Raw genomic sequence first — 14,241 nt, forward strand, 5'->3', positions numbered from 1 at the left:
GTGTCTGCGACACAAGTGCGGATGCCAGTACAAGTCGCACGGCTGACCCCACAACCATAAACAAGGAACGAGCCACTGCCTCGGCCTTCCCGTCCATGGGATCCTTGAATGCAGGAGTCCCCTGAACCTGGATCGTGGTTACTTTATTTAAACCTGGATACTGGGGGGGTCCACGACCGGAGGAGCCGAACATTTCTTGAGAAGGCTTTCCTCAAAGGGGCAATGCACCGCCATGTATTTGGGGACCGAAAAGGTCCATTGCGGGCGACCCCATTCCTGGTAAATGAACTTGTCAAAATAAGTCAGATACAGGAACACCTTGGGTGAACGTGCTGGCTTGCAGGACCCAAAAGGGACCGGTACATCAGCAGAGGGATCCGCTGGCTCCTGAATCTGCAGGGTATCACGCACAGCTGTGATAAGTGCTCCAATGAGCACTTTGTCGTGCCTGGACCCGGACGGGGACTCCTCCTCACTATCCGAACGGTCCTGGTCAGCGTCGTCTGACAAGAGGACGCTTTTTAGCACCTTTCATCCAAAGCACCGCCTCCATCTTGGCAATGAACGAATTGAGGAACGCTGTGAGGGTTTCCATGGGGACTGCGCAGTCCGCAGGTGACCCGGTTGCAATTGCCTGGATTTCCGGGAAGAAACACCAGTTTCTGAAGGGGCTCTAACCTGCCGGACTCCCCACCCTGAGGAGTTCTGAGCTGTTCACAGCAGTGCCTGTAGACCCCTAGCGCTCCCAGGTGCAGAGGAAATCCAAACTGTGTTGTGGCAGTCCGTCAGAACGATCGCTAAAAGGATCTGAAAAACGTGTTCAGACTACATAGCATCCAGTAAAACAGACAGGAAGCTGAAACATATGGCTGCTTGCTGGAGAACACTGAAATGTGCTCAGATGGCTGCCAGTGTCCTGAATAGGGAAGCACTGTGAAAATGGCCGCGTGAAGCCCAGACGATCTGCTGCCCTTGCCCACACCTAAAATGGCCGCCGGCCAGCTCCAGAAGGGACAGAGACAGAAAACGTGGCAGAGACACAGCGCTGCACCAAAGACACAGCCAGACCCTCACAGGCACCTCCCAGGAGCAAAACACACAGAATCCAGGCACCACCAGCCAGCCAGTCCCCTATTCCAGGTGAGAGCCCTCAGGGATCACACACACACACACACACACACACACACACACACACACCGCTCAGTACCACATGCAGCATCCCCCCCCCCCCCCCCCGTGAGGGGGAGGGGAGGGAAGAGAAGAAAGGGGAGGTGAAGGACCTCCAAATCGACCTCCCAGTGAATGCCCAGCTGCTCAACCCCGCTGGGGCAAGGAGAGCTATACTTACCAGTCCTGAAGAGCTGGGAGACATTCCATTGTAGATCTACAACTGATCGGTACAGGGTAGCTACTTGCCTCAGCATACTGTGACACAGACATCAGTTACCCAGTCATATGTACCCCCCAGAGCATAAAAGTTCACCAACCACCTCTGGAGCTGAGCTATGTCGTGGCCTGCCGAGCCGTAGCTGCGACCTGCACACACTCGATGGCCAGACTGGGGAGACTACAAGGATAAGGGTATCCAGCCTGTCACCCAGCCGGCTTTAGTAGTATAGTATATCACAAGCTCATTCATCTTGCGCAAAAATCCAAGCTTCTGCGTAAAAAAAAAAAAAAAAAAAAAAAAAAAAAAAAAAAAAACACACACGCATGGACCGATGGGCCCGAAGGGTTCCTAGGTCTTTCTCCTTTACTAGGCAAAGTAAAAACTGATACTGTTTTGCGGGGGGGGGGGGGATTGTAGCCTAAGGGACCGCCCCCCTGGACAGAACTAAGAGTTCTGAGTGTTTTATTACAACTATGCCTAGTATCCTCCTAGTGATAGGGCTAACAACCCATTTGTTACAGAGAGGAGCTGTGTCGGTCGGTGAATATAAGAGAAAATGGCCCAGTCAGGAAGGGACGAGAGCTGAAAGAATGACAACATTCTAAGAATTCTCTTCACTTTGAAGAGATTTCCTCTCAATTCTTGTTAGTTCTCTAGAAAAAGGAAAAAAAATAAAAAATAAAAAGGAAGAAGGAAAAAATAAATAAATAAATAAATAAAATAAAAAAAAAAGGGAAAAAGGACGAAGGACGAACAACTGTATGCGTTGTAATCCTTTCACACTCCAAATATAAAAAAAAAAAATTTATAGCAGGTTTTTTCTTTATTACCTCATTGAGATCTGTTAGACTCCCATCACTATACACTGATCCCTGGAGTACAAGCTGTAGACTACACAACTGGCACATCTGCAGTGACACCCTATCCTATTCATATCATCACAGTAAAAAGGTGAAGGCCTCACCTGAGATTTCAAGACTTCAAGCTGCTTCTCATAGTTCTCAACAGTTTCTTCTCGAGAACGATCGGCTATTTCCAGCTTCTTGGAGAGAATTCGGATCTGCCAGTCACACAAAGAATGTCAATTGTTTGAAAACACATTGCTGCCATCATCTCCTACAGCAGATACCAAGCATAACACATACAGTATATATTTTAGCCATGCTTGCGGTTTTGCAGCTCATAAGAGGGTAACTCCACTTTGGTTGGGAAAAAAAAATAAAAATAAATCCACGACCAGCCCATTTTTTGTTAAACAGCACTGTGTTACTTTAACTGACTTTAATTGTGCGGACGTGCGACACTGTACCCAAAACGAAATGCACCCCACAAATAGAGCTTTCGTTTGGTGGTATTTATTGTCTGCGCTATAAACAAAAACAGACCAACAATAAAAAAAATTAAATCAAATTCTTTCATAAATGTAGGCCAATATGTATGTATTCTTCTACATATTTTTGGTAAAAATTATAATTATTTATGTAATTGTATTTTTACTAGTAATGGCAGCGATTAGCAACTTAGAAACGGTGCTGCGATATTGCGGTGGGCATTCTGACACGTGAGACTTTTTGGGAACCAATCACCCCAATAGTGATCAGTGCAAAAATAAATAAAAAATGCAATGTCACTGTACTAATGACAGTGGCTGGGAAAGGGTTAAAGTGGTTGCAAACCCATGGGCAAAAGGCATAATGAGCTAGTATGCATAGCCTTATGAATAACTTACCTGAGAACTAAGCCCCCGAAGTGGTCCTCCGTCTTCATGTCTGCCGCTGCCATGGATCCCGGAGTGACGTCCGGGTCTCGCTGCTCCAGAGCTGTGATTCGCCGGAGCAGCGATGATGTCACTCCCGCGCATGCGCAGGGAGCCGACACTCGCGGCATATCTCCGAGATTTGCGGCCTGCCCAGTGCGCCGCTGTCTGCAGCACATGCGCCGTAGACAGCGGTGGCTGTCTTTTTGGAAATATCTCCTAAACCGTGTAGGTTTAGGAGATATTTCTTGGACCTACAACTAGTCTTTATGTGTACTTTGTGTTAGGTAGCAACAAATTTTCGGTGAGGCCGATAATCGGCCGACGATATTCACTTTTTTTTAAGTATTGGGCACAAAATGTACCCAATAACCCAATATTACTTCAAGGGGTTTTGCTGGGGTGATGCCTGCAGCTGTGGTACCTTTCTTTAGAGCGGACAGTCGGCTTTATTGTAACAACAACTGATGTGGTTCAGCAGCCGCTCGGCTGTTGTTATTACAAGCAGCGGAAGGTGTTATCCCCCACCCCCTCCTACCACTCGCCCAGGCTCTCCCGTCCCACCGGGATACCCGAGCCACCAGCCGGAACCTCCACCAGCTGGCCAAAGACCCAAACAAAGCCGATGCTTCGTTCTTCTCGGATCTAGTAACCCGGAAGCGATGTCATGACATCACTTCCCGGATTACTGCCATCTTAAAAGGCTCCCGTTTTAAAAAATATCAAGTATTCAAAAACACAGATCTTGAAGTTTTGAATACTTTCATGTGCAGAGGATGGGTTTAGGGTCTTATAGACCACCGACCCCTACAAAAAGGGTACCTGTCACTGCCTACTATTGTCACAAGGGATGTTTACATTCCATGTGACAGCAATAACAGTGGGGAAAAAGGAAGTGGAAAAATTATATTTTTAAATGTACAGAATAAATCGGCACACAACATCGGCCTGAGAGGTGGCTGAAATATTGGTATAGTATCGGCACCAAAAAAACAATATCAGTTGATCCCTACTTTGTGTGGTGCTTTCACTAAGGCTACTTTCACACTGGGGCAGGCGTTAGCGGTAAAGCTCTGCTAATTTTAGTGGCGCTTAACTGCTGTAATAGCGGCGCTTTTTGGCTGCTAGCGGGGCACTTTTATCCCCTGCATGCAGCCAAATAAAGGGTTAATAGCGCCCGTAAAGCGCCGCTGCCCAAGCACTTTACAGGCGCTTTGGAATCAATGGGCACCACTGCCATTGGCAGGGGCGGTGGAGGGTCATGTATTCACCGCTCCCACACTGCCCGAAAGATGCTGCTTGTAGGACTTTTTCTAACGTCCAAGCGCACCGCCCCAGTGTGAAAGCACTCAGACTCTCACGCTGGGCGTTTTTCAGGTGCTTTACAGGCGCTATTTTTAGCACCTGAGAAATGCCCCAGTGTGAAAGTATTAGATTTTATACCCTGCTTTGCGGGGTAAGAAAACCTTTTACTTCTCCGTTGACAGGACAGGGCTCTGCCTTGTTTCCATTGCTTAGAGGTTTTAGGCTTCTTGATTGGGTAAGATGTCACCCCCCCCCCCCCCCCCACATATGCACAGAAGTCAGCCATTATAGCCCAGCTGGAGTGTGCCAGGAATGTATGCCAAGTGGTACATGCCCAGTTCAGTGTACAGTCAATAGAACACCGCAAACAGCAGGTAAGTACATGCTAATGCAGAAGAAACCTAGCAGGTCTTTTCTGCAATAAAAAGCTGCCTGCTTTCAGTTTTTGACAGATTTGACTTAGTTCCATTTTAAATGAGCCAATAGGAAGGGAGAAGTGATGTGTGTGAAAGAAAATGTAGAAAAACAAATAAAAAAACAAACAGAAAAAAAACACATTTCTAAAAACGTACCCGCTCTCTGCAAAGTAAATTGCACAGAGTGGCTCCGCACCTCTTCTCCCGCCGACACTCCTGGCTCCTCCTATCTGTCCAGTGCCCCCCACGGGAAGCAACTCCTTAACCCCTATTGCTGTGTCCATTGACACAGACAGCGGGGCTTGTTCAAAAAACAGACACAATTTTCATATGGGACAAAAAGTGAAGGGGAATTGCCCCACTGGGACACAACATTTTGAAAACAGATCATTTTTCTCCTTCACTGATGGGCACTGATTGGCAGCACTGGTGGGCACTGATGGGTCTGCACGGATAATCAGGACACTGATAATCAGTGCCAATGTCCCTTTAACACAAGCCAGTTGTCAGCTCTTCTCCTCATGCGGTCGGCATGCGGAAAGAAAAGCCGATAACCAGCTTGTGTTGACATCCGTGATCAGCTGTCATTGGACACAACTGATCAAGTGGTAAAGGTCCACTGTGGTTGGCCCTTTAACCTGATTTGCTGTCATCTGAGTCTGACAGAGTCGGCGATCACAGAGTGACCCACCCACGCACTGCAGGGGATGCGTGGGCAGCGCGATTATGAGAGGACCTCAATAGACCTCCCCCCAGCAAAGTAAGCCTGCACTGTAGCTGTCATTCGGCTATAGCAAAAGGGGTTAATGCAAGGAATGAATTAAGGGAAAAATGGGTTAGCACTGATCATTGTATTGGGGTCACTGGTCCCCAAAAAGTGTCAGTTAGGTTTCAGATTTGCCAAATTGTCTGCCACAGTGTCCCAGTCCCGCAATCAAAAAAACTAAAAAAATACCATAGTTTGTAGGCACTACAACTTTTGTGCAAACCAATCAATATACACATTTTTTTTTTTTGTTTATAGTGCAAAAAAATATATAAAAATCACAGAGGTGATCAAATACCACCAAACAAAGCTCTATTTGTGGGGGGGAATACATTCCTTTTTTTCCCACGACCGCGCAATCGTCAGTTAAAGTAACAGTGCCATATCACAAAAAAAAATTAAAAAAAATGGCCTGGTCATTAAGCGGTGTAAAACCCTCCGGGGCTGACGTGGTTATGGGTTGGCTGGCTATTCTTAAAATTTTCAGGAAGGGTCACAATTTGTATAGTAAAAGCATCGCCGTTCCACTTTGCTGGCACTATAAAAATAGCTGTAATAAAATGAACACTTAAAATACAGTTTGGTTTTCTATTAGTCAATATAAAACATGAAAATCTACAGATACAATATTGGAAATCATTCTGTTCTGTTATAGAGAAGTGTCAACAAAATTTTTTTTTTTTTTTTTTTTAGTTCTATATGACAAGGGTAAGAAGACGGGAGAATACATATCAGTAATCCTGCCCCTATATGGGATTGTGCACCCCCCCCCCCCTTACCTCGCAGTCCTTCTGATCCAGCACCCCCCTGGCTCCGATCAGCTCCTGATCCCGCACCTCCAGCTTCTGCTCCATAATATGCACTTGTTTCTCCCATTCCACCTTCTTACTATTCACCATAATGTCAATCTGCTTCATCAGTTCCTCCAGATCGTTTTCACAGGCTAAATCACTGGTACACCGAGGGATAAAGCAGAATTTAAAATGAGACTTTATACCGAACACATTTTGTTTTTGATAAGGTGGGGAAGGTCTAGTACTTCTTGTATGTTGTTACTGCTGGCTATATCACAGCTAGAGAGATTTCCAAATGCTTCCTGGAGCAACAATTGCTATCCCCTTGAGAATGTCCAAGCAGACGAAACACGTCGGTTCGGAGCGCAATTGCTGATGTCAGAGCACATGCACGCTTGATTTAGCAATGTGCTTTCTATTATATGCAGTTTTATCTTTGTCTCTCGAGTATAATTTGTACCCAATATAGAGGTTATAGCACTATATAGTTTTTCTTTGCTCACTAATGCCAATTGGGATTTTACTGGAGCCACCATTGGTGCAGATTGCTCATTGCTTTCAAGGATTTTACATTGACGGTTACTGTGGCTAAAATAGAGGCTGGAAGGTCGGGAAGCTGACATCAGACCACCTGGCAGTCGACAGGCATTGTCCTGTACATAGGCCCTGTTGGCTTCTAAGGTTTGGGGTCAGACCTGGTAGGGAGGCAGAGTATCTGTGGCATTGGAGCAGTAGATCTGCCCTGTGGATTGCTGGCACATGTAGTTCACACATCACAGGACTGATTAGCATATCTATTTTTTGTCTAGAAATCAAATTTTATAATGTTGTGCGGTTAGCATGTCATGTCACTGTATGAATGTCACTATACTTATTGTGGTTTGATGGTTATTTAAAAAAGTACTTAAATGCTCATTATGTCTAACTGGAGGAAATTACATTTTACATTATCTACTCTATCCCCTGCACTCTCTTCTCCCCAAAGCCCTGGAGTGTGGGCAACCCTCTGCACCATCATGTACAATGCAGGGCTATTAACCCTGCATTGTGATTAAAGGAGGCAGGAATGCGACCATACACTATACAATCTGATGGTAAAATATCCTATAGATATACCATCAACATTGTAGTGCAAGGGTCTGCCTATTAGGGTACTTCATGCATAGATTGTTTAGGTTTGTCCTCGTGTTGCATACATGAACCCCGCTAATGAGAGACATTAAAGAGGAACTGCAGTCGGCACACATAAATTTGTAATAAAAACCATCTTTCCCATTCTGAAGCTTCCCTCCAACCACTTTGCATATTATTTTATACATACTGTGATTCTGTACTTGCGAAATATGCTGCAGAAATCTATCTCCACTGAGACTGGCTGCAACCATTTTAACTGTGGACAGCTGAAGCCTGTTCACTATACACAGATACACACCTCTAGCTCTCATTGGCCCTCTTACGACTCATCATGAGGCACCCCTAGACTTCACGTGGAACTAAAGTTCAGATATCACCAACTGAAAGCAGGCAGGCTCTTTATTGCAGATAAGACATGCAATGTCTCTTCTGCAATAAGATACACCTACCTGTTCGGTGTCGTCTCTGGCATGAAAACTGAGCTGTGCAGCTCAGCTTACATCACTGGCACTATCCCAGTTTGGGCACGCTCCTCTCATGATAGCGACATCCCAGCTTGGGTATATACATTACAGACATGTATACAGTACAGAAACTGGGAGATGGCTACTTACCCCATCATCCTTTGTACCCTTAAAGTACTGTTGGATTGTCTCAGTCTTTACTTGGCTCTCCAACCTGTGACACAAAGAGAGATCACCATGAGTTCATCCTTCATAGCACAGCTCCTGACACATTTTCATTTCCTACCACTAACCATAAAATAAACGTCATAACACGGCATCATTCCGCATAATACATAAATCCCATACACTTCATTCACGAGTCTCCCCGCATTGCTGCAACATGGTATGGAACCAGTGCCAAAGTCCCGCTACTCTTCCATGGCATACTTCAAAATGTCAAAAACAACACTTCTGAAATATGCTGAAAAAGGTGAAAAAACTGCAAGTCCACCCCCTTTCCGTTGACCAATACTATGCAAATCTGATTATACAATATTATGGAATAGAATACTGTTTTTTTTTTTAACGTAGTTTTAGTTGCACCGAATTTATTGGCACCTTTAGCGCAAGAAAAATCCATCCTTTTAAATTCTATTTATGTCTTCACACTGGTCCATTGCACTTCTGTTGTTGTGTTAAAAAAAAAAAAATCAAAAATGCACCTCCCTTTTGAAACGCATTGAAAACACAGCAAGAACGCATCAATAACACACCTGTGTAAGCCTCAGTTCAAACCTATGCAGTTTGCTTTTCGTCCTTTTTGCAGTGCGTTTTTCTAGCACATGCGATTTTAATGGAATCCTCATCATTCTGCCCGCAAAAATAAAGTGGCAAAAGCGTGTGGCGTGCATTTGGATGCCAATCGAAATGGCACCCTAGACGTGGTACGATATTGCAGATCATGGCAAAACGTGCCTTTAAAAAAAATGGTGTGAAGTCTGTTGCCCAAAAAGGAGCATGAGCTTCTTTTGGGTGACAAAACGCGCATAGGGAAGCCCGTTGAAGCAAATGGACTGCCCTATGTGTGACACACGGAATAGTGTAAAAGAAGAAAAAACGCCCATGCAAAATTGCGAGCAGGAACGAGAGTTCCTTCTACATTAAGTGTGAATGGGGCCTAAAGCCTCATTCACAACTCAGCCTTTTATAACTAGTTTACCAAGGCACAACAACGGTCAACAAGAAGAAACCCACTGAGCTCCTTCACATTTGAGGCCACAATTTTTGGCAGATTTTCTTTTTTTTTGGGGGGGGGGCATATTTTAGGAGCGATGTGTCGCCGCACAGGAGATTCATTTGGGCAGGATCAGGTGTTTTTGACCCCATAGATGTCCATTATTGAATCTCCTGAAAAAAGAATATAACGACATGCAGCTTTGTGCATTTTTTTGGCCACTCCAATCGAAGTCTATGAGACCAAAAACGCACAAATTGCCTGAAAACAAGCCCCTGTACTTGCAGGTGCAAGAGCGTTTATTTAGAACAATGAAGCTTTTATGGGTAAGTGGTTTGTAGCTTCGGGGTGTGAATGGGGACCAAGCGTTGCGTCACTTGGCACTCTAAAAATGTACATAAAGCTTTTATGAAGGCAGAATCACACTAGTCACTGCCCTACTGACATGATCCTGCACATAATACCCACCTCTGTACACCCCGCCGCACTCCTCACTTGCACATACTACACACCACCAAGGATGGGCTCAGGCGTGTTCGCAACTGGCATGTGCTCGCACCCGCCAGGAAGCAGACACTGCGCATCGCTAATCATGGGCAGTGAGACATCTCCCAATCTTTGCAGCTGTGGATCGGCAAATATCTCACTGCCTGTGATTAGCGCTGCGCAGTGTCATCTTCCTGGCAGGCACATGCAGTTGTGAACACGCCTGAGCCCATCTTTACACACCACCATACACTTCCGCACTCTTCTCCTGCACATACTACCCACCTCTATACACTCCGCACTGTACAGTCCCGATTTAACATCACCGCATTCTAAACGATGCAAGTCATCTCTAACCACACCCACTTTAAGCCACACCCAATGTTAATCACAATTTAAACCACTCCCCCGTTTCACTGCAGCGAAATGTCGAGGGCTCACTTTTGCTCTTGCACACAGGCCTGCTGATTTCATAATACACCCATGCCCATCAGTTTAGGAGAAAATGACCCATTTGCTTTAATGACAAACTATGCAAAAAAGTTTGTTTATTTTTCAAAATATTCTGGCTTTTTTTGTTTGTTTAGAAAAAAATAAAAACCCAGCAGTGATTAACCACTTGCCGCCCGCCCTATTACAAAATGACGGTGGCAAAGTGGTTTCATAATCCTGATCGGACGTCATATGACGTGATCAGGATTATGAGCCACTGCGCGCCCCCGGGGGCGCGCATCGCGGTGATCGTTGTTGCGGGGTGTGAGTCTGACACCCTGCAACTACGATCTTGGTAAAGAGTCTCCAACGGAGACTCTTTACCACGTGATCAGCCGTGTCCAATCACGGCTGATCACAGTGTAAATGGGAAGAGCCGGTGATCGGCTTTTCCTCACTCGCGTCTGTCAGACACGAGTAGAGGAGAGACGATCGGGTGCTCCTCTGACAGGGGGGGTCTGTGCTGATCGATTATCAGCACAGCCCCCCCGAGGATGCCCACACTGGACCACCAGGGACGCCACCAGACCACCAGGGATGCCTAGCATAAGGTATGCCACCCTAGACCACCAGGGATTCCAGTCAGTGCCACAATGGATGCCAATCAGTGCCCACAATGGGCATCACTGATTGGCATGCATTATTGCTTGGCACTGATTGGCATCCATTAGTACAGTATAATAATACAATGCCGCCTATCAGTTCCCATCCGTGCCGCCTATCAGTGCCCATCCGTGCCAACTATCAGTGCCCATCCGTGCCCACCTGTGCCGTCTACCCATGCCCACCTGTGCCGCCTACCCATGCCAGCTATCAGTGCATATTTGTGCCACCTATCAGTGCCCATCTGTGCCGCCTATCAGTGCCCATCAGTGCCCATCAGTGCCGCCTATCAGTGCCACATATCAGTGCCACCTCATCAGTGCCACTTCATTGGTGCCACCTCATCGGTGCCCATCAGTGCCGCCTTATCATTGCCCATCAGTGTATCCCCATCAGTGAAGGAGAAAATGTACTTATTTACAAAGTTTTGAAACTGAAACAAAAAAAAAACATTTTTTTTTTTCAACATTTTCGGTATTTTTTTTATTTGTTTAGCAAAAAATAAAAACCGTAGAGGCGATCAAATACCACCAAAAGAAAGCTCTATTTGTGGGAAAAAAATGATAAAAATTTCATTTGGGTACAGTGTAGCATGACCGCGCAATTGTCATTCAAAGTGCGACAGGAAGGTGTTTAAGTGCCCGGTATTGAAGTGGTTAAATACCATCAAAAGTCTATTTGTGTGAATAAAATGGAAAAAAATAAAATAAAAAATCATATGTGTACAGTGTTCTTCCTAGTGTCATGACAGAGATCACTGCTCCCTGTCATTGGGAGCAGCGATCGCTGTCAAGTGACTTGAAGCACAGTTAGAATGACTCCCTAGGACACACTTAAACCCTTCATCACCCCCTAGTGTTAATCCCTTGCCTGCCAGTGTCATTTACACAGTAATCAGAGCATTTTTATAGCACTGATCACTGTATAAATTACAATCTGGTCCCATAATAGTGTCAAAGGTGTCCGATGTGTCCACCATGTCGCAGTCCCGATAAAAAAATAAAAAATAAAATAAATCGCAGATCTACTAATAAAAAAAAAAGTTTAAAATAAAAATGCCATAAATGTACCCCCTATTTTGTAGACACTATAACTTTTGCGTAAACCAATCAATATACGCTTATTGCGTTTTTTTATTTTTTACCAAAAATATGTATTATACATATCGGCCTAAACCAAGGAAAAAATTTTTTTTATTTTTTTATATATTTTGGAGGATATTTATTATAGCAAAAAGAATGCGTTTTTTTTCCAAATTGTCGCTCTTTTTTTTTTGTTTATAGCGCAAAAAATAAAAAACGCAGAGGTGATCAAATACCACCAAAAGAAATCTCTATTTGTGGGGAAAAAAAGGACATCAATTTTGTTTGGGTACAGCGTTGCACGACCGCCCAATTGTCAGTTAAAACAACGCGGTGCCGAATCACAAAAAGTGCTCTGGTCAGGAAGGGGGTAAAATCTTCCGGGGCTGAAGAGGTTAAACTCACTTGGTGCCTTATCTGCATTAATTTAGCCTCATAACCTGTGTAATTCTTATGTGTTCAGGTTTAAAAAGGGGTGAGGTGGCAACCCTAGGGGGTAAAAGTGCTCGGTAGGCAAGCGGATAAAAGAAGTTAATGCAAGATACAATGAAATCGCAGAAAAGTCACGCAGGAACCCATTTTAAAGTTGCTACGACTGGAGTCGCGGCAATTTTGAGTGGTTCCAATCCAGAAAAAACAGGGAGCAAATTATTATTATTATTATAATATGGGATTTATATAGCGCCAACAGTTTACGCAGCACTTTACAATATAAAAAGGAGAAAATACAGTTACAATACAATAAAATACAAGAGGATTAAGAGGGCCTTTCTCAGAAGAGCTTACAATCTAATAATAATCATGCGACTTTAAACCGTCAAATCGCATTGGTGCGAACAAGGGGCTAAAACCGGTACAGCGTCCAGCCACATACGGTCACAGCCCACCATAGACTTCCAGAGGGCTGGATGCTGCCCCTCCCTAGGGCACACTAAGGGCCCCCGTTCACACCAATCGTGGTGCTGGAAACACAACACGTTGCCCTCGTTGAACGCACACGGGTTGATGGCACACCACCAAACGCATGGGCATTACAGGCACTAAAAACGCACGATTACAGCAGTACCATGCAGATTGGTACAGTGTGATGTTAGAAAAAAATAAAAATAAATAAATAAAATCGCACCTGCTGAACCTCGCTTGCCCATTCCTGTGTGTTTGGCAAACCATCAAAATACTTGGTCTGTCGCACTTGTTGTGGCGTGAATTGGCCCCCGGACGCAATGCATCTGAATGAACAGCCTTAGATCTACCATCAAATTATAGGTGTGTCCTTCTAGTAACTCTAAAGAAAATTGTACAATCAGGTTGTACAGTGTATATCCAGCTTCACTCAATGAAAGAGAAAATGAAAAAAAATAAAAAATCATTTTTTTGTTTAAATAAATGAATTAATTGCTTGCAATTTGATCTTACGAGCAGCAATCAATCATTACTAATGAATGATCACCAATTGGATACAAACTGTTTATAGCACAGCTTGTCTCTCTGTATCTGGAGATCGCACACAACACATCCCCCCCGATCCTTATCCCCGGGTGGCTCACTTACCTGTGCCTTCTGTGCTCTCCGCCGATCTCTCCGGGGAATAACCGATTGGTCGGAGATCACGCCGCTCATCTCTCTGTTTAGCGCCACTCATGCCGCTCTGAGCCTTGGCCCCGCCCGTCCCTTCATTCTCCCCGCCCACTCCTGCATTCTACTACAGCGGCGAGTTACAGCCCCCCCCCTTCCACCAATCCCGAGCGACTTGAAACATAGTAACAGTTTACACTGGTTGTCATGGTGATAGAAGTTTAGCCAGCTGTCAGGCAGGAAGGAATCTCTTCCTCCAGGTGGGATGGAGATCTCAGCTGTTGCAAGTACACTCTGCTGACCTATAGGGGGCGGCTCACCTCAAACTCAAACGCATTATTCTGATTGGCCGCTGACAAGACATACGTTGCAAGACGCATATAGTGTGCCGTCCCAGAACGACACGCGTGGTGTTTTCTGGGCAACGCGCGTTAGGCTCTGTTCACACCTATGCAGGTGCGGCAGAGAGCACGCAGCATTTCCGTGCGTCACGTTTAGACCGGCTTTACACTGGGGCGGTTTTCAGGCTCTTTATCGCTGGAAAGAGCCTCTACTAAGCGCAAAAAAAAAAATACGCCTCCCATTCATTCCAGCGTGTCTTTTCAGACTGGGGCGGTGCGCTTATGGTGGGTTGGGAGCGATGTTTTTAGCGATCTCAAAACGCCCTACCAATTGGAATGAATAGGCAGCACTTTCAAGGCGCCTTAAAAGCGATTTGAAAGCGCCGCAAAATGGACATTTTACCCTTTTTTTACCCACTTA

The 14,241-nt window shown here is 45.1% G+C and overlaps 1 protein-coding gene across 1 annotated transcript in view; it reads right to left on the reverse strand.

Moving 5' to 3' along the window:
- DEUP1 (deuterosome assembly protein 1) overlaps positions 1 to 13,541 on the reverse strand; it is a 94,508-nt gene extending 80,967 nt beyond the window's left edge. Inside the window, exons 1-4 of the mRNA XM_077484989.1 lie at positions 13,456 to 13,541; positions 8,176 to 8,239; positions 6,413 to 6,584; positions 2,355 to 2,450 (exon numbers count right to left, since the gene is read on the reverse strand). Coding sequence (XP_077341115.1) covers positions 2,355 to 2,450; positions 6,413 to 6,584; positions 8,176 to 8,183 — 276 coding nt within the window. The 5' untranslated portion in view covers positions 8,184 to 8,239; positions 13,456 to 13,541. The remainder of the gene's footprint in view (positions 1 to 2,354; positions 2,451 to 6,412; positions 6,585 to 8,175; positions 8,240 to 13,455) is intronic.
- Positions 13,542 to 14,241: the final 700 nt, after the last annotated feature.

Source organism: Lithobates pipiens, unplaced genomic scaffold, assembly GCF_037356315.1.
Source record: "Lithobates pipiens isolate NorthernLeopardFrog02 unplaced genomic scaffold, aLitPip1_a1.2 Scaffold_17, whole genome shotgun sequence".
In the NCBI taxonomy this organism is placed as follows: Eukaryota; Metazoa; Chordata; class Amphibia; order Anura; family Ranidae; genus Lithobates; species Lithobates pipiens.